This window comes from Centrocercus urophasianus, unplaced genomic scaffold (assembly GCF_019232065.1).
Source record: "Centrocercus urophasianus isolate 14NV4802_14NV808 unplaced genomic scaffold, USGS_Curo_1.0 seq_11, whole genome shotgun sequence".
Taxonomy (NCBI): Eukaryota; Metazoa; Chordata; class Aves; order Galliformes; family Phasianidae; genus Centrocercus; species Centrocercus urophasianus.
This window is the reverse complement of record NW_024884253.1, coordinates 77,046,867-77,067,951: the sequence shown is the minus strand read 5'-3', so window position 1 is coordinate 77,067,951 and position 21,085 is coordinate 77,046,867. Positions and strand designations below refer to the sequence as shown.

General features: G+C 43.1%; 1 protein-coding gene across 4 annotated transcripts in view; it reads left to right on the top strand.

The window, feature by feature from the left end:
* RNF152 (ring finger protein 152) overlaps positions 1-20,384 on the top strand; it is a 41,120-nt gene extending 20,736 nt beyond the window's left edge. For 3 of the 4 annotated variants that reach the window (XM_042839866.1, XM_042839867.1, XM_042839868.1), the window contains exon 2: positions 14,921-20,384. In XM_042839866.1, the coding sequence (XP_042695800.1) occupies positions 15,053-15,664 (612 nt within the window). In that variant the 5' untranslated portion in view covers positions 14,921-15,052 and the 3' untranslated portion in view covers positions 15,665-20,384. Of the gene's footprint in view, positions 1-6,632; positions 7,043-14,920 lie in introns of those variants that run through there. The other variant, XM_042839865.1, reaches the window with a different exon arrangement.
* The last annotated feature ends 701 nt before the right edge of the window (positions 20,385-21,085 follow it).

Sequence of the window (21,085 nt, the reverse complement as noted above, 5' to 3'; positions counted from 1 at the left end):
TCTTAAAATATAGCCATTATTATCATAGAGAAAAGTTTGAAAACATGACTCCTTCCCTTTAAGAAAGCAAACAAAACCTCGCTCTGTGTTTTCAGGAGCCTGACTCATCTTTCCCAATGCTTGGGTTACTTTCCTCCACTGCCCTCTCTTCTACTGGCTGAAACTCACTCTGGCCCATTGGATAAATTCTTATCTTTTTATGTTAATGAGTGGTTATGAAACAGGAACAAAAAAAAATTAAAGATCATGCACTGGCAATTTAATGAAGTGATAAGAATCTACAACTTTGTCCTTTAATAAGATTATAAAACTGTTGCTTTTTTTTTTTAAATGAAGGGAAATACAGAGGTGGCTGTAACCTATACATGCACAATTATAAATCATAATATCATGCTGAGTTGGAATTTTAAAGGTCTCGGTTTCTGGCACTTAGTGCTCACTTCTTTTGTGTGATTTTAAAAAATATACAGTGGCATTTTTCTATCAAGAAAGGACCGTGCATTTCGATGACCTTTACTGCATTCTTTAGAGGCCTTATGCAATCAGACATAAAGGAATGAAAAAATGTAATTTTTTTTTTTTTAAAAGGTCTTCAGCTTAATCCCATTACAGCTGCACTACTCCCAGCTAAGCAGCTGTGTTTTGCACTTGCACCACTATTATTCTGAGGAGTCCGAAAGTCTACTTGCAAAATCTGAGCTTGTTTGTGAAAAGAATATAGGTGGATAGAATTATATTCTTTAAAGCAAGAAGCTTTGTTCTGATATTTCTTCCCTCTTTGGTCCCTCCGCTCCATTAAATATATGATATTTTCTTCTTAATTTAAATTCAGACCTTTCAAAAAAATTGGCTGTTTTTATCTCTGTTGACTGCAGTCAGTACCAGGGAATTCTGTGTGCTTTTCTGAACCTGCTTGCCACCATTTACCTATATTCTACTGCTTGGAACACCAAAGCTCTGAAGAGTCCACGTTAATTGCAGTCTCCTTTGTCAGCAGAGGTTGCTCATTAGACAGTGCAGTTTGTTGTAGCGAAAAGAAAGCATAGAGAAGCCTAGGCACCCCTGAGTTCTGCTTCCACATCAGGTGGGTGGAATGTCAAGTGGAACATCCATCTGCTTGGGGAGAGCTTGGAAACGGAGATCAAGTAAGTTCTTACAGCAATAACTGCAACGCTTGCTAACTTGGAAGTACTTCTGATGTCTCATGATAATCACCAGACAGTTACACGCTTCATTGCTGCTCCGTGTTTAAAATTGGTATGGGTTACAGTTCTGCTTCATGGCTGACTTTTCTACAGATTAATATTTTATGAGGCAAATCCACACTGGGATAACTGCTAGGAAGGCAGAGTAAGCAAGAACAGTTGCCCTATTCCTCTTTCTTTGTCATCAGCCCATTCTAGTGTAGTAAAAGATATTTGCAAACTGTGGTGTGTGTATGATACATGGATCTTGAACTGAATCCTGCTTCTTTAGCTGGATGATATTGGTGACCAACAAGAAAAATGGTATGTGTTACTGCTTGCTGGGAATGAGTTGTGAATTCTAGATATGTATGAATTTCCAGAAGCACAGTGAATATCACGTGGCATTAATTGTGGATGCTCTTCAAGGGGGACAGGTTGCTTTGCCTGATTTTGTTTGGTTTATGCATTGCTCATACCCACGGAGATGACCTTAAAGTTCAAAAGTTTTGTGTCTGTGTATATCTGGGGTCAATTTGTGGGGGAAGGTGCCAGAGATCCACTGACAAATACAGGAGAGGAAAAGTAATTACTTTCTGACAGACTTTTCTCCTACTTCTGCATAAACAGAAAGGATCCCATGGTGCAGATTTGCGTTTAAGGAAAGTGTAAGTGGTAAGAATATCTGCTTTTTTTTTTTTTTTTTGCATGAGGGATGAATATCTTCAGTATTGGTGTAGTTTTTAGATAATTCACGAGGACTTCTGATAAAACACAGCCTTTTTTTCCCACCCAGTTGTATGACTTTAATGTTTTGACTCTAAACTTTTTCAGGGGAGGATGGTGTAGAAATGGTATCTTTGTCAGCTGAGTCATTTCATTAGGTCTCTTAAAGTGAACTGCTGTGCTTGATACCTGGAGTTAGACAAAACAACTAGCTTTAAAATTTCAGTTTCTAAAAGGAAAGCACAATCTTCCTGGGTTAAAAGGTACCATGTCCTCCTGTCCTTCCCTGGTTGCATGGTGTTTTAAAGGGTCTTGTTTTTAAGACAGACTGATTGGGAGTTTTTCAACCAGGAGAAAAACAAACTAATTGCTCTTACGGTTACATGAGATCCTCAAAGACTGGGTGAGCCAGAGCTCTTTGAGTTGGATTTATTTCTTCTGGCTGATGAGGATACTAGACAGAGGCTTTCCTGCCAGTCAGCATTTAATTGGAAGAAGTGTCAGTTTGACTGAATTTGCTGCAGGAGGAGTGTGAGCGATGGGGTGAGGCAGAGGGCTCTGAGGAGGCTGGGAATCAACGCTGTGCCGCCAGGAGCCATCTGTAGAGATGCTTCATAGCCGTGCAGGCAAGGCTGTGGATGTTTTTGTATGTGTAGGGGAAGCTAAAAATAAACAGGAGGGAAAATGGTCTCTTAATCATTAGGGTGTGTTGTTTATTGTTGCTGTTTTAAAGCAGTAAAAGACAGCATTATTTCAGCTTGTTTGAAGGAGTTCAGGAGAGCAGTAGGACACAGAAAAAGGCTGCCAGTTCTCCATACACAGCATTGGTAAATGTCTCAGCCTGCCCAAAGGGAGCTTTCCCCTTTATGGAGCAAGCCATGAGCCCGGCACTTAGGATGTGCTGTGCACTGTGCTTTCAGACATGATTCCTCTTATACAGCGCAGTCATGGTTTTCAAAGGTGGGGCTGGAGGCATTTATTAGTCTCTGCTCTTTGGGAGCGAGAAAGGGAGATGGTCTTTAATCCAAACCAAACTTGAAGCCGGTGGCACAGCTGATTTGAACGGGCTTGCTTCGTCCTGCAAGCCTTGCTTCTCCGTGCTGTGTATTCTGGAGTGCCATCTGCTGGCTGTTGCTCTGTTTAGCTCTGTTTTCAAGAAGCAGCTGCTCTAGGAGATTAGAGCTCACACCAAAGCTCGGGGGTGTTAGTAATAATAACAGCATTAACTATTTGTATTGATGCCTACGTTGTTTGTTTTTAATTGTCATAGCACTTAAGTACCCAATATATTGGCAAGGACTTCACCCTGACAGGTGCTCTGCAAACTCAGTGTGAAAGAACCCAGCACAAGTTCCACTGCATAAAAAAATACAGAACACTGTATGAAGGAGTGGTTTAAAGTTCAGAGAATGATTTTCCCAGTAGATGCTGCTTTTTGGCAAAACACGAGACACAAAAAAGAGCATGTGTTTGATTTCTAAAGGAGTAATCATTAGAATGAAGGCACTTGACGAATGAAGTTACTTAAGCAAAAGTTAGGACAGTGCTGACCCAACTGTAAAAAGTAACAGTGATGTCAGTGAACTAAATAAATTGGAAATTCTTTTGGCTAGAAAGCAAGGGATGTTGTACTTTGTGGCGCAGCGCAAACCTGGGTCCAGAGTAAAGTATTTTTCATCCTAAATGTGACTTGATTCCATAATAGAGAAGAGAGATGTCTCGCATCTGCTTTGTCACATTGATTTTCAGTCTTACACTTCAACTGGTGTAAGTCGCATGGTTCCTGTGGCATTGCTTTGGCTGTAGGCATTGATATTTCCAGTGCTTCATAACCACTGTAAGGCACGCAGGAATTATTTTAACAAAATAGAATTAAGATCTGAACTGAATGGAATTAACTTTAATTCTGTGTAGATATCTCCAATTCTGTTTCACATCTCCAGTGCTGCACTTCACAGTGTGATGAAACAGGCTTTTGGCCTTTCCTCCTTTCTTCCAGCAGTCTAAGTGGCACCTTTTTGGCTGGAAGTGCTGTACTGTGTGATGCTACGTGTAATATGTGTTGGATGTATGTGGTGAAGCTTCTCTGATATGTGTTCATAAGCTGTTAATGACTTTTTGGGATGTGTTTTTGAGACTTGTGGGATGAGTGTGACTCTGAACTACCTGCCTTTCCAAATCAAGATCCTTTAGCTCTTCTATAAGAAACACCTCTAAAACCAGTAATCCCATCAAACAGTGAAGTCTTCAGGCTTTAATCACATCAGGGAATGTGACTTACATGATTAAAATGCCCCATGTTGTGGTTTTTTATTTTAGAGCCAGAATGAATGATTCTTTGCAAATGTGCAGCTATGAAACTACTGCTTAATAGTTGGGTGTATTTATCATTAGCATTCCCTAGGCTGTGAAGGAAAAAGAAAACATGGTGTATTGTCTGACTTAGACATTTGCATTCAGCAGTGGGGTGGTGAGAGTAAATGGTACTTCTGTCTCATTCAGTCTCTGACAACAGCAAGAAAATGTTATTCCAGAGTCGGTGCAAAAAGCTTTGTTTGCCCTTTGCTTTACCTAGGTAAATTTTTTTTCCTATGAAGGAAAACAGTCAAACTGAAATGAAAGCTAAAATGAGTTGACATTTTAATGGAAATTACTGTTTTTGCCCAGGGAGAAAGTATTTGCTTAATTTGATCTGAAACCACCGATGAATTTGTTTAATTTGAAACTGCATTTTTTAGTTAGCTGTAACTCAGAGTCTGAGTCCCAGGGAATCACGAGACTGGTTTGCAAGATAGAGACTGAAGTTCTGGGTGTTCTGGCTAATCAGAGTCTGAGGCTTCTGAAGTTGATGTTTTCAAGCTTTTCGCTGAATACTGAGCTGATTGTTGATAATCATGAGCCTAAGGGACTCGGTGTTGCTCTGTACAATCGGGATTGTGATGAAGTCTTGAGCATTAGCAATATTGTGCTCATTATCTTCTCAAAGCTTGTTCTGCTTGTTCTCAAAGATAATTCTGCAGAATTAGGCCCTAGATTAAGCAGCAAAGCAGTTTGCTTCATTTTGATTTTTTGTTCTAAGGTAGCGTAACACCGTCCTTTCTCAGCATCTGCACTCCTTCATGCAGTGAATGCTGTATACTGTTAGATAAGTGCTGCCAAGTGGAGTGTTTTTCACACCAGGGTGTTTCTAAAGCAGCCAGACTTTGACTGGCAGAAGTATGATGGGTGATGTCTAGCCCGAACTTTGAAACTCGCTGTAAAGAATGAAATACAACCTGACAGAGCTTGGCAGGTCTGATAAACTCCTCACAGCTACAGAAGGTGAGTGGCTGTTAGGATTGAATACCTACCATCTCTGTGAAAGAAAGCAAAGATTTTGAGTAACATGAGCAACAGGAGCTTATTTTCCCGTGCCTGAGCATTTGAGTGGCTGATGGCCAGTCTCCATTATGGCAAAACTGTCAGAGCAGAGAGGCTGGCAGCTCTGCAGCTTTGTGCTCAGTCTCTGGGGAGCTGTAATTTATCTCGGCCCACCTGAGAGGGTTGTGTGACATGCCAGTGCAGGCCCAGTTGCTGCCTGAGTTATCGTTGTTGGCCTCTAGGGTACCTTAGTGCTTAGCTGCAAGGTGACTCATCTTGCAAACTGTGCTGGTTCACATGAGGCAGTCCAGATTCTCTCACCTTATTCTAGTCTTCATCCTAGAAGACCATTCACGGAAATCATCTTTTTCCCACAGCCATGCCCATGTCTACTGGCATGAACAGGAGATCCAGGAATCCTTCCTGGCATTGGTTTGTTTCCTCCCTTATAGTCAGAAATTTTCCCTGATGGGACCAGGGCTTTGGATCTTTACATGCAACCAGTCAGGTTAGTTGCAGCTGTTCTCGGAAGATTGGGTTGTGTTTTGCCAGGTTGCCCATTTTCAGGGTGGTAAAGGAGGAGTGAAGGCTTCTGCCACTTAGAGATTTAGTGATCTGCCTGTGGCTGCTGACACCAGTTCTCTGTATTACTTATGCTGATGGATAGCGTGGTAAATATGTAAATGTACGACTGACCTCAAGAGCGTTTGTCATCCCATTAACTTCAGTGGCTAATGTCAGATCATTCACTTCATTACTTGGCTGCTCCAGACCTCGTGGAGTGTTTGTACTTACAGGTAGAACATGCAGTTGGGAAACCGTTGGAAAAAGTTTTTTATTCTCTTTAGCATGCCAGATCTTTTAGGGAGGATTTTACTCTTGTAAAGTCCTGATATATACAAGGAAAGCAGATCACCTAGAAATAGGAAGCCATGAATATGTATGCTGCTTGGGCTTGGCCTACCTCTGCTTGTGATCTGCATTTGCAGTGAGTGTTGGACTGTTCCCAAAACTCAGGCAGTGAATGTGGTATTAATATTATTAGCTGCCAGGAGTGCTACGGGGTGAATGATTAGTTTCCAATAAGCTTTTGGATTGGTTCCAGTTCCTTTTGGTGTAGTCTGCAAACTAGAATGACCAGTGCCGTGACCTGGGATAGTTGTAGCACTTATCAGAGGCTGTGAATGCATGAAGATCACAATTTGTCTGCATTAGGAAATGGCATTTTGTGGGTGACCTTGAGGAGCCATGCTAGCTGGTTATCGGCTGCTCTCTTCTGAAGATAAGCTCTTGGAAGTCATTCTTCTGTGTTATGACATCTGCTGCACCTTTTCTCTTGATAAACAGGGGACTTTACTCCCTTGCTCTGTAAATTTCAGGAGAAAGGTAAAAAGGTATAAAGCTCCCCTCTCAGTGCTGTCTCCCTTAAACCTTTCTCTTTCTTTGGGGTCTGCAGGACAGAAAAGAACTTCTTTATTATTATGAGGCTTTTAATGCGATGTTTTCCAATTGCTTAATCCCATCCTTTTCAGTGTAAAAGGGTGTATTGTTTTGATTCCCTTAGATCTCTTGCTTTTTTTCTGTTATTTGCTGAAGCAAAGGAAGAAACCTCCCCTACCCACACCCTCACAAAACACAGTCCAGCCCAGCCCTGGGGAGCAGTGCCGTGGCTGGGGCTACTGAGCAGTGTGGGTCTGAGCATCGCTTCCTCAGGAAGTCACACTTTGTGGGTCCTGTGTATGAGACAGAAACACAGAGCAGAGTTGCTTGAGGTAAGCGTGAAACGGGGTTTATAGTTTTCACACTATATAAACAGCATGTGAAATGCGAATATTGATTCCTTTCTGTCTTCCTCTGTTTGAGCCAATATGCAGGCAGATTTTGACCTGATTTTACCAAAAATTACTTGGAGAGCTGCTCCATTCACTTCTCTAATAGTCGACTGCCTTAATACACTACTTCAAGCTGATTTCCAGTCGAGCGCCCGCTGACCTGTATCAGTGAGAAGCATTTGAGTTTTATTTAATTTTTTTTTTTTTTTTTTTTTGGATGGTAGTATTTTGTAATAGATTCTCAGGGGAGGGAGGGATGGAAGAATGTTTTAATTAAGTTTCTCTTCAGGTATCAGGCAAATTCTATCAATGGCAGATGAAGCATAAAGCTGTAATGGCAGAACAAATTTGTCATTTTAAGCGATCAGTTGCTTTGTGATCTCTCTCCCTCTACATTTTGAGTACCACAGAATCTCATCACATAGCCATAAATGAAAATCTTTTTTGGAAAGATGCTGCACTGCGAGTTACTTAGAACAAGTTTAATATCCACAGAGCAAGCTTTGCTCTTTGCTTGCATATAGCTGTGAGGTTCTGGAATTTGGCCTTTGTGGCTTAATTTGTGACATCACTTTAAATTAGGGAAGATACTTTAAATCTGCCCTTGCCAACCATCTGTTCCATGTGTCCTGGCCATCGATGACTAACCATGTGGCTTTTAGTTAGGGAATGAGGAGAAGATTGCTTTTCTGCTGGGCCTCCGCCCCCATTCCTCTTTATGTCAGCTTGAGTGGCAAATGGATTTGTCACCTGGTGGTGGAGAAACCTGGCTTTTAATTCCTCTCACCTTAGGGTTTACCAGTGTGTCAGGCATAATTAAGAGCAGCCAAGAAAACTGATGAAGTGCTAATGGCCCTGCCAGAGTTACAGTGAGAATGAACTGCAAAAATGAGCACTGCCACTTGAGATGCTTTGAACCCTGGAGTTTTTGTTCATTTTCATGTTGAGAGGGAACGCTTTATATCCTCTGCAGGAGAATTTCCAGATTTGGAATGTTTCATGACCAGGGTCGGGTCTCATCCTGCCAATGCACTCCTCATGCAGGAAGAGAACTTCCAGACAGCAGAAATGAGGAGGAATACCTCACGAGACTCTTTCTGGCCGGGCAGTTGTGCATGCAGGGATCTCTTGTGCTCTTCTAGGCTGGGAGCTGGGAGTTTCAGGGACCTATGGCTCTGGAGCAACTTGGCTTGTCACCTTGTAAAAGCTGCTAACCTGGAAGCTCTGAGTTGGTGAGGAGCATGTCAGACTCTATGGTCTGGTCTCCACGTTCAACTGCAAGGAGGGCTACTGAAGGGCTGGGAAGGCAGAAGAAATGTGCCTGAAATAGGCACATTTATCAGGAATATTTTGATTTCAGATAGCCTTTCCTCTGGTAAAACACTGCATGAAACTTTCTGCTGAGCGTGGCTGTACTGTTTTGACTCAGCAGTGAAAAACTGTACTCATCATTTGCTGACCAGGCACATTATGGGTGATTAGTAGTGTTTGCTGTTGGAACAAAGTGCAGCTTATACTGATCATATTTGACCAAAATGAAGTCTTTGGAGCTGGGGAATGTGGACATGTCAAAGTTTGCAGATAAAAGGAGGGAGCAGCAGAGCTTTTGAGGTGAGATGGAGCAATGTACAGCAAGTGAGTCTGTCTCTGTTTCTATGAAAACGCTAAAGACTGCCGTTTTCAGCTGATGTGGTTTTGCTCCAAAAATGTAAAGTTCTGCAACTGGTTACAGTAGCGTGGTGGGCCTTTATGTCTCTGCTGTCTGTTGGAAGGGCTGGCTGATGGCAATTCCTGAAGTAGATGCAATGCGTTAACACCTTGCAGCCAGGCTCTGTGATCCACTTCTGAGTGCTCAGTGCCAGAGAGGGAGGCCAGCTGCTGTCCTGTTTAGTCTTTGCTATTGAGATCACTCAGAGCAGGTTCTTCATCAGCATGGATCCCCTGGCACAAGTTCATAGGATGTTGCAGGCTCATATTTCATAGTTTCATTCAGCATTATTTTCTGTGGCTCTACGCATCCGAGAGTACGTATGCCTAGTTGTCTTCTTGGCAAGGGTTGGAGTAAAGCTGAAGGATCAATGCCAGCATATGCTGGCTAAGGATTCGGTCAAATTAAAATGCTTTTGCTCTGCAGTATTTCTGTACCATTGTGAATAACAAAATGGAAAGGATAGTGGGTGTAGGCTGTCCATCTTAGGCGAAAGGTGCCTGGCAAATTATTAATTCCCAAGAGAAAATTGAATTAAATTTGTTGTTTTATTGTTAACTTTGTGTTCCTCAAAATGCAGACATTGTCTCAGTCGCAGTTTGCATGATGTCTGCGGAGATGCTTTAACTTTTCGATCACAGGCTTTCATATTTTGCATGGTCTGTGGAATAATTGGTATGTTCAATGAACAGAAAATCTTGGACAGGACATGGAGATGCTGCCACATAGGAGCAATTAGGGGAATCAGGCGATTTTCTGAGCCTTGTTTCTGCGTTGCAAAAAAATAATCTGTCTAGAGTCTTCCACCCCTGCTTGCTGACTCATGAGGTGAGAAGTGGGGCAACCTGGGTGGTGTTTGCATGACCTTGGACCAACTACTTCATCTCTCTGCACTTCTTTTCTTAGATGATAAAAGGGTGTAATAATGATAATACTTCTCTCTTAACAAGGGTGTTGTGCTGAATAATTTAATTAATCTTTGTGCTGTTTCGGTTTCTATGGTAATTAGTGCTACAGAACAGCCTAAAAATAAATGGAATCGTTGAAGGATATTCAGAGAAAATCAGATAGTATGTCCTAGGTATTTGCAACAGTCCCAAACACAAATCTGCTGAAAACATTAATAGATACTGAGTTTGTAGCAGAAATGCAATCAGATATTATGTTCTTCCTATTCACTGTCAGCTTTAAGTGACTGCAGCAGGCATTTCTTCCCATGTCTGTGGGCAGAGGGCTTTTACAATTAGTTCCCCTCTGTGCTGCCCCTCCCTCTCCTTTCTAGCCTAAGGGCACCTGAACCCGGTGAATCTTTCTTCGTCATAAATCATGGACAGTAATACCATCACAGAATTCTTAATGAGTTTGGGGAGTTTTTGTAATGAACCTTCGTTGAGAAAGGTGAAGTTTTATCAGCGCAGCGCCATGCTAGATGTCTGTTAGTAACCTTGCCATGCAGCAAGCACAGCGTGCCTAAACACATGCATAAGTATGTGCAAACTTTTCGAGGCTTTCAGTGATCAGCTAACTACACCAGCGTGCCCCGGAGCCAGTCTTTAACAGCATGATGCAATATTTAACCTTCGTTGAATTGTATTAAATTCCATGGGCATTATTAAAATATCTTTTTATGGCTTTCATGCTGGTATAATTTGGAGCCTTAATAAGTTAGAAATATGTGTGAAGATAGTTCTTCATTCTCTGGTAGAGGCAGCACCCCTTCAAGACTGTGCTTTTCATTGCATGGTCCTTGGGGCTGTCCTTATACTGTGTTAACAGGCAATGGTTTGTCATTGTTGTGTTCATGAACTTGTCCATCTCACATCCAGTGGATGTTTAATGTCCATCTTTGCACCGCTTCCAAAAATAACTGCCTTTTCTGCTTGCTTTATAGTTAGTGTTTGTGCCAACATTCTTTGCAGCAAACCCAATTTTAATCAAACCTCTTTGCTTTCTCTTTCCTCTCCCTGTAGCTGTGTTGCATTAGCTGAAGAAACCTTTTGTACGCCTTGTGCAACACCTCTCTGCATTGTGTTGGGAAGCTGGGAGCTGCAGTAAATGCCCTTTCCCCCTTTGATATCTTGGGAAGCAGGGCGCCAGTGCTACAGCATGCCTGGCATCACCCAAAAAAAGAGTTTGAGGCCCTGCCTCAGCCTTTGACAAGGTATTGGGAGAGCAGATGGCATGAATGACAAACAGCTGAGAGCCGTGTTTTATTCTCCAGAGCTTTGTGTCCGTGTTGCTTTCAAGGTATTTTCTCAAATCTTTAAGACTCCTCAGAGGGCAGCCCCAGTCTGCAAGGTGGGCCTCTGTGTCATGCTCTGAGCCACCTGCAGTTCATCACTTTCTCAGGTTCCTCCCTGGCTCTCTTCTCCTGAGAGCAGACTCTATCGCTGTGTGTTAATCTCTCCTTGCAGTGGCCATCAGCAATCCTTTGGAAGTCGGCCACAGTAAGGATGAAGGGGTAGGCAGGGGGCTTTCCTGATGCTGCTTTGCAGGTCTGTCTCCTCTCACTTCCTCTGCTGCTGCTGCACCTGTCTGATACTTGAATTTTGGAGCATTTTTCATACTCAGTTAATTTTTGTTTGTATTGCTATGTAGATCTCAGCACTGAAGAGCTCCAGTTGCTGTCAGATTTATGCCAGGCGGAGTTACTAATTGCAGTTGCACTTACCTTTTTCTGTGAATGTCGTGTTCCCCAGCCCTTCCTTGCACATGCATGCCTGTATCCATACACAACACTGTCTCTCTTAAAGCCCCACAGAGCCTTTTCTAATTTTTTTTTCCCCACAGTTCTCCTGCCAGCAGCCTCTGTGGCTGCCACTGTGTGACAAACACAAAGCCTGGCTGCTTCTTGGTTTTTGGGCTCGAAGCACCAGAAGGAGAGCATCTGAGTGAGCTCTGAGCAAGGTGCTCACTTGTGATAGCTCAGTACCTCCAGCTAGCACGGAGCTGTTGATCACAGACCCAACAGCTCAGCCTTCCATCCAGGAGATTACTGCAGCATTAACTCTTTGCTCAGCTATTGAAATAAAGTGGTAGAAAAGTACCAGGAGAGTTGGTGTGGCTTTTTCCTTTCTAACCGCATGCGGTAGAATGAAACAAATAGTACTGTGTGCTTTAATTCTTACTATAGGTGATGGCTTGACTTTCTTCTATGTCTTTCAGTGTGGTTGGGAGTGAAGTTGCATTTCACTCACCAAACTAAATACGTGAACTGTGGGAAAGGCAACCTCATCAGCGTCTGTGAAGACCGATGGGTTAGATGGCTGTTAGATGGCTGCCATTTAACTTGTCCTTAGACATGTTCTGAAGGAATCATACTAGCCTTCGCTTACAGGATGTCACCAATGATCAGTCATAGTATATCTCTGGTTGTTACTTGAGGCATTGCGGGAAAGAAACGTTGTGATTTGAAATAGGCATATGCATCACGCAGCCTTGCTCTTCACAACAGTGTTTGTGATTAAACATGTAACTTTAAGATATGGTTGGAAGTGACTGTTTCTTAGATTTAACACCAGATCAAAATGGGGCTGTCATGGTCACAGTGTGTTCTGCAGGTATACTGAAGAATCATAGAATATCCCGAGCTAGAAGAGACCTGCAAGGATCGTTGAGCCCAAACATCACGCAGGTCCTAGGTCCCATCACACCCTTTCAATTTGACTCCACTCTTTGTTTGTTTGCTTTTTCTCTTTTCGTTCCCTTAAGTACCATCAGTGCTTTGTAACTTGGATCTCTTGGATAAGTGCCTCACACCATTACTTAGCATTCAGACCAGGTCTTTTTGCTGGAATGGATGTTTTTGTTTTTCTTGAACACTCTTTGCTTGGAGGTGACTTTTATTTCGTTTTTCAGTTCTGAATATCTTACTTCTTTCTCTCCTGGCACTGATCTTCTGCCTTAAGAATGTAACTGCAACAGGGATGGAGGGCTCGATAGCATATGAATGTATAACTCCTGTACAAGGTTAGGAAGTCAGAAAAAAATGAGCACGATCTCAATTGCTTGAAGATCAATAGAAACTATTTTACTTGAGCGCTGTAACTGGAGAGAAGTTGTTACAGGTGATAATTAAATGGGATCAGAGAATTTCAGTGGTCTCATAATAATATTCTACCTCTCATAATAGTATTGCAGTATTATTATAAAGTTTTTTAAACAGTTTTGCATATACCTAGGGCTATCCCTAGGACATTAGAGTTGCATCTTTTAATGTCTGAGCTCATTTGCCAGAGAGAGTGCATGACTGTGAAGAATTTGTATAAAATTGCTGGATCACATATGGTTGATTGGAAACTGGGTCTGGTGACTTGAGTTCCTGTTAACTTGTTTCTAATCTGGCCTTTCCCTCTCACTCTTTTTCAGCTAGGAGGAGCTTCACTCTTCCATTTTTCTTGTTCATGTACATACCAGTCTTTTGAAGATCCTTTCTTTCAGTCTTCCTTGTGCCTGCCTTTGCCTTAGGGATGTGGAGATAGTGATGCAAAAGATCGGTCCTTTCCTCTTTTTCTGCTCCTTTCCCTTGGTTACAGCCTGCACGTGAGCTGTGAATGCAGAGCCCCTTCCATGGCAGTGTGTGGTTCCTTCTGCATGTGGGGTATCTTTTAAAGCCTTGTGCAGTGTACACCTGGTGCTTGGGCATCTTGTCCCAGTCCCTGCACAGGCTTCACACTGATCAGGGTCTTAGGCAAAGCATCCCAAAATGCTCATTCCCACAGCTGGAACGTGGCTTTTCTCACAAGCTCCAGCTTTCATAACCTCAGCCCCTTCTGTCTCCTGAGTCACTGCATGTTTGTTGAAGCATTTTGTGAGCCAAAATCTACTGCTGTTACAAAATCGGCGGCAGGGCCAGTGCTGCCAGCCAGTGACAAGTCATTAGCATCTGAAGAGATGACACGTATTTTGTTTTCCCAGCTCAAATATTGGCAGGATGTGGGACATTGTAGTCCAGAGGCCTACCCTGCATTGCAAACCCCGTGTTTATGCCTGGTTTGTCTTGAATGACGTTATTTCTGTTCTGCTGGTGTCACCTATTGATCAGTGTGTTGCACCCCAGTTGCTATGACCTGGAGGAAAGAAAAAGAAATAATACTGTGGAAGGGAAAAAATCATGCAACAGCCATGGTGTTAACTCTTTTGCATATAACGTTGTGATAAGAGACAATCAAGGTCCCCACATAGATATTTTGGATTTGTTTTCTTGTATTATCTAGATGCAAATTTGATCTGATACATCTTCAAACAGAGTGAGGAAGGCAGAGCAAAAAGTTGTAAAAAATATCTCTCCTTCATATTTACATGCGTTGGAGAGGCTGAAATCAAACAAGGCTAAACAACTTGCTGTGGAAGTAAATACAGCTGGCTCTTTTTGCTTAGCTGTAAGGTATAAGTGGGAAGTGCAAGGAATCCTTTTTTAATGACTAGCTAAGAACAAGGTCAGCAGCAGCTTGCTTTCAGTGCTGTGCATTCTTCATGCTGTGCTGCAGTCCTGGGTTCTCAGCAGAGCCTTTCACCTCAGGGGATGCCTTTGTCAGGGATGAGGTTTATTTCACAAGCTGTTCGTCTAACCTAGCCCACAGTTAATTTAACTGAAGAACTCGCCATTCCTTTCTGTTGCGCACAAGCGTGGGTGTTTCAATGTAGTTAGGTGGTTGCTCATTCATGGATGTGTTTGAAGCCTGTGGAAATGCATCTGTTTAAACATATTTTTCCTTCTACCTTGCATACAGACTTAGTGGTTGAACCAAATGGCTAAAAGTCATCATGGTTTTAGAGGGCAAAATGAGAAGAATTGTTATGGTGCAGAAAGGGCTGAAAGAAAGTTCTGAAAATATGAGGAGGATGCTGAAGGACCTGCTTCGTGCCTCTCCTTTCAAGGGAATAAATATGAGTAGAAGTCTGAAGGGTTGATAGTGATTTTATATCTGCAAGAAAAGGGTGAATGCTGGCTATCACGACTGGTTTGGTAAAGCTGACAAAATAATAGTTGCTTGTTAAGAGTTGCAGATTTGTTTCTCTTGCCACCTTACAAATTCACCTGTAGCTAGGCTTGTGTTTCCTCACGTTCCTGTCAGTAACCAACTTATTCACGTTTCTGTTTGCCTCAGGTGCTGAAGGGCTGGAGGTTTCCCTGCGCTTTTCCCAGCCTTCTTGAGAAGAAGCAGTTGAAGGTGTCTGTGGGACACTGTGTCCGGACCCCTACCAAGCTGGCAGTGCCTCGCTGCGCCGTGCCAGCCACCATGGAGACGCTGTCCCAGGACTCCCTGCTGGAGTGCCAGATTTGCTTCAACTACTACAGCCCGCGCAGGCGGCCCAAGCTGCTGGACTGCAAGCACACGTGCTGCTCGGTGTGCTTGCAGCAGATGAGGACCAGCCAGAAGGACCTGCGGTGTCCCTGGTGCCGTGGCATCACCAAGCTGCCGCCGGGCTACTCTGTGTCACAGCTGCCTGATGACCCCGAGGTGATCGCCGTCATCGCCATCCCCCACACCTCTGAGCACACCCCTGTCTTCATCAAACTCCCCAGCAACGGGTGCTACATGCTGCCCCTGCCCCTCTCCAAGGAGAGGGCTATGCTGCCGGGAGACGTCGGCTGTCGCCTCCTGCCTGGCAGCCAGCAGAAGTCCCTGGCGGTGGTGACGATCCCGGCCGAGCAGCAGCCGCTGCAGGGTGGCCTTCCTGCTGAGGCAGGTGCAGAGGAGCCTGACCGCAGAGGCGTGGTGAAAAGCTCCACCTGGTCGGGGGTTTGCACTGTGATCCTGGTGGCCTGTGTCTTGGTCTTTCTCCTGGGCATCGTCCTCCACAACATGTCATGCATTTCCAAGCGCTTCACGGTGATCTCATGCGGCTGAGGGGTGTGGGGCTGCCCCGGGGTTGCTCACCCAGGGGTTGGGTTGGTGGTGGTGGTGGTATCGAGTGAGACAATTCACCGAAACTTTGGCTGATGACTGCAGGACACTTTGTTCCCAGATGGTGGTGCACCAGCCTGGCCACAGCCCTCGGCACCAGTGGAGAAACCTATGTCCAGTGTCTGATGGGAACGGCAATGAGAAGGACTGCATGCGTCACCATAATCATTTATCAAGGGGACTGTAATTTATGGCAGTTTTTATTGTGTTATGAGATTAAAGACATCTGTGTAGCTGGTTGTACTGTAAAGTATGCAGTATGAGCTCTTCTCTAACCGCGGTAGCTCAAAATCAGAACTGCTCCATGTAGAATTGAAGGAGAACTGGCCTGTGACTCAGTGAAAAGTGTTCGATACCAACCCACACGTGTTATTTTTTAACTGGGGGGAAGGGGAGACTTGTAAAACAGAAATCATTTAGTTGGTAAGACATTTTCTATGTTTTAAGCTGCACATTAATTAAACTAAGTTAGGAGGTTGTACAATAGTTTTTAAAAGGAAACATTTTACAAGCAATTGTTTGGTTCTGTGGTATGTGGTTTTTTGCCTGTGTCTGATTTTCCCCACTGTTTTCGGCTATGGGGAAGTGACACTTAAGAATCTTCTATTTGAAGGAGATTCTGAGCAGGGAAGCAAAGTGAGCCTAGGAGGAATACTTAACAATGCAGCCAAACATTTCTGCCTAACCCACTTCACATGAAGAATGGCTCTGAATGGTGAACATTAGTCATACTGTTTTACCTCTGATCTGGCAAGTGGGCTTCCTGCAGACTTGGCCTTCATGGCTATTAGTGAAGAAGTGGGTCATGAGAAGTCCTAGGACTCCTTCCTGCAAGGACGTGACAGCAATCTGTTCTTCCTTTTCTTTTTCTGGAGGTTGGGTTTTCTTTTTTTTTCTTTTTTTTTTTTTTTAGAGAAATATACACCTATTTTGCCTCCCTATCTCACAGGAGATACAGCTGCACACCCATGGGTGGTATGAGAAAGAAGTTGCTGTAAGGAAGCCTCACCATGCCAACAGACCATGGACCTTTCTGTGCAATCTTTATGCTTTTGTATAAGAGGCAATGACAGAGCTGGAAGAAGAATACAGGTCAGCCGAACCCTCTTCTGGGTTGTGCTGTCCCTCATTAATCAGTGTGGCTGTCCAGGTGTTAAAATGCATAGGTGAGCATGATGTAGACCTTCTGCCACACTTCATATGAATGTTGGTCTTTGTTATGACAGATATGAAGAAAAAGCACAGGAAATATCCCTATCCACCTATGAATGTCCTAATTTCCCAGTTATTTGCAGTTCTCTATTTAGATTGAGCCAAATTCCTGAACCTGCATTTCAGCAGCGCCTTGCTCCACTAGATTTAGTACTGTTTGTAGCTTATATGGAGCTCTGTGTGAGTTGCTAAGTGTGAATGCTGAAATCTGTGAGATTTAAGGATCAGATGGAGAGATACATAGCAGGCCTTTACTAAGACAGAAAATTCTATTGATCAGCACTGGTTCTTTCTGCAAGTACAAAGTATGAGCAGTTGCCTACGTGTAATCTCCCCGAAGAGCGACTTGTCCACCCTGTGCTCTCTCTAGTAATTAGTTAGAGATTGTTCAAGGTTGTATTATAACAACAGAGAACATAATTTTGACTGTACAGTGCCAAGGTTGGCCTTGTAGATGGTGGTGGTTTTCTGATTTTGTTTCTGGTTCACAGTAAACATTCTTAACTAGAAATTTCAAGAACATACCTCTGACTTAGTGCTGGATTTCTTTCCCTCCTCTTTCCCACACCACCATTTTCTTCCTTAATTTCTGTTAACTGCAGGATAGCATAAACATATGGTGCTTAATTGTTGTGGTATACGTATGGTCACGTTTGGAGAGGAACAGTCATATATATTCATAGCACAGAAAAAAAACAACATTATCCTCAGATAACAAATGCAATGCCTTTTTTTTTTGTGCAAGGTGATGTATGCCTTGAACTTATGAGAATTGTAATGCATCAACATCGCTCAGCAGCACATTTGATTTCTTTGCAGTAAAGAATGACAGGAATTCTAAAATGTGTCTGTGAACGTGTTAATCACTTGTTCCCAGTAATCAGCCAGGTTTCTGGTAACATCCACACTCTACTGCTTATTGTGTAAACAAAAGCCAGTTCACCAAAAACTCTTGCCTTTATAGACTCATAGAGAAGTGACTAAATACAGGACTCAGGCCTCTACTGCCTTATCCCCTGTAGCAGTTCATGCTTATACCAGGAGTACATAGCGTAGCTGGGAGGTGCTCTGAGAACAGCATGGAAGCATTTGGCATCAACTTCTGCATATCCAAGATTTTCATGACTGCATAAAGACACGAAGCAGTCAGAGAGCAGGAGATAACAGCACTAACCCTAACCTTGTGCTGCCCTTGGAGCTCTTGAGGCCAAGGTTTCTCTGCACTGCACAGAAGTTGTCTTGAAAACTGCCCCTCTTCATCCCCACATGGAGAGTGCGGTATGAAGGAGCAACCAGAAATTAGGTTAAAATGCCACACTACATAACACATTATACAACAGGCAGAAATGGAGTTTATCTGGTGTTGATGACATACTGTATTAGCAGAATACCATAACGTGTTACGTAATGCAGTGCATTGTTTTGTTAGTATGAATTTCCTGTACTTTTATGCCTGCTGAAATGCATGTTTGACCTATTTTCTGCTCCAGCCATTTACCTGCTTACAGCCTTGTGTAAGAGCAATAAGGGAAACCTCAAGATTTTTGTCTGCGTGTGCGGTGTGTACGTTAATTCCTTCTTTTTAACAGAAATTCAAGAGATGTTTTTGTTCTGGCTTTAGACTGTGACTCTCATTTTAAAGTTGCAGCTGCCACGTCGTGTCGGATCACCTCACGTATCTGCTGACTTATAAGAAGAGAACTGAATAGTTTGTTGTCATGTGCAGGGTTAAAAATGCTTCTCAAGTATGTCAGTAGTCATCCCGCGTTCCACGGTCCAGTTCCTGGCATTGAACAGTACTGCTATAACCAGAGTTTGGATCAGTTTTGTTCTTTTTTGGTTTTTAAAAAAGCATTCTTGTCTTTGTATGTTTTTTTCTGTGGGAGACATTTGGACTTGTGTGAAAATCATTGAGTTCTGGGCTAATTTTTGTTGCCTGCTGTCCAGTAAGAAGTCAAAGTCACTGCTGAATTCCACCAAACAAAAAAGAGACTTAACTGTGACTCCAGTGCTGTCTGAGCGGCCAAAAATTATACCGAAAGTGGTTGTGGGAAATTACAAATGCATTTTTTAGAACAAATTACTCTGTGAATGTGTATTTAATGGCTTGTTTAGTGGGAAGAATATGTGCGTTGGGGTCCAGCTTCTTTGTTATCCCAGAAGACCCCGACTTCCATTTTTGGCTTGTGCTTTCCTGGCAAACAGACTTTAGGATTCACTCTGTGAAATTTGGTTCAGTGAATTTTAAAAATTCAAAATATGCAATTTTGGTATGTGGGATTTCTTTTAGGAAATTGTGCTCAGTAATTCTTCATGCTTAACCACGATGTAAAGGAGTCTGAATGTTTTGTGAACATGGAGCAATCATGAGCCCAAAGTTTCATCTTTATTAATGAAGCTCTGTCTGAATAAAACATTAGCAGGAAAAGAATGATATTGAATGAATTATGGTACCTCTGTTACTTTGCTATCAAAGAGCGTGGATGGGAATTTGGCAGAGTTGCTGTTTTTTTATGAGGGGTTGGCTGAAATTCGAGTCTTAGTGTTTTAAGGCAAAGTGTTAAGTGTGGGTTGTAGTAAATGATAAAAGGAGTTTCACATTTAATTACCACGGAATGTGAAATTAGAGCTGAAGACTACGCAGCCATGCAACAGATTTTTCTATCTGATTAATCAGATGATTTAAAAGTATTAAGTACACTTCGTGCTCATGGGAGTGAGGGGCTGTTGGCCTTGACTTGACATGCATTTCACTGATGGGGACCTGGCTTTGCCCTCCCAGTTGTGGTAATGCTGTGAGCCATGAGCCCTGGGCCACCTTTATCATAGGTCTTCTGAAACAAGGGTGGCTGACTTTGGACTGGTTTTGGTACATTCATGATGGAGCTAAAATGAAAGAAAAAAATTAATACCCAATTTCCTTATCCTGGTTGCACATATAGCGTGGCTTGAGATTTGTCTTTTTCCAGACTTCTTCTGTGTTTGGATGAAGGCAAAGCAGGGATGGAGGGAAGAAGAGATTGCACGGGAACAAATGAGTTCTGGTGTCATCCAGGAGGCTGTTGAAGTATCAGCTGGCCCTGGAGGCAAGGTTTTTGTGCCTGAGCTTCAGCAGGGTGAGATGGCCTGGCAATGCTGCAGTGGATTTACAGCACGTTTTAGTGACCTTTCCCATGCTGTATGCTGTCCGTGGGCTTGACAGCTGGGGCTGTTCTGTTCTTTCTCTTTGTCACTTTGCCTCTTGCATGCCTGTGTCAACAAACAAAGCTGCTTTCTTCATCCTCAAGTTGAATGATTTTGCAGACGTTTCTGAAGTTGCCCTGAGCATCTTTAATGAAAAAAATTACCTTCAAAGTTCAGTGAAATTTAAGGCTTAATAAATGCATTCTTGTTTTTCAAGTGTTTCCTAATGCTTCAATAAATTTCTCATTTCAGCTCTAAGTAAATCCTATAATTTTTGTGCTAACAAGTTCCTATACGTCTGAAGCAATTCACAGAGACTAGATGAGATCCACAGCCAAAAAAACCCAACAATTTCCTATCCTTCCCACAGTCCCCTTCAGATCTACACAAGCCTGTTTTCCCCCTCCTCATTTGTACCAGCCTGAGGCACCTAAGCATGGCAATGAGATGGAGACTTGTGGGAATGTACTGACACCCTGCATGTATGAGCATGTAGAAGTGTTGCCATGCTCAAGGGTGGAGGGTAAGCGCACAGCACATGCTCTTATGTAATAGAGGCCAAGAGGATTAGAAAAAGGGCCCCAGGTACTTGCAGCTCAGGAAGGTCATGTACTTTACGGTGCTGAGATAGATGGCGTGATAGCACAAAGCCCAGGTATTGCTGCCTGGTTTTTGCATGAGATGAGTGCAGCTCCCTTTGAGCTGCCTTGTGTAAGCAGGCACGTTGTGCTGCTGCACAGGACTACTGCCTCCAAGCTAGGGTGTCACAGAACAGCTAGAAGCCTGGGTTTTTACTCCAGTGCTGGTTATGAATTCGTTTAGAAGTTCATTTGTAACAGCTTCATCAAGCACTCCCGAAAGCTTGAAGGCAACAAAGAGGCTTGGCCTCAACAGGCTCAAGAGCGGGAAGAAACGGCGCAGAAGGAGAAGGGAAGTGAGCAGTCAGTTAGGTGGTCACCTGCAAGTTCA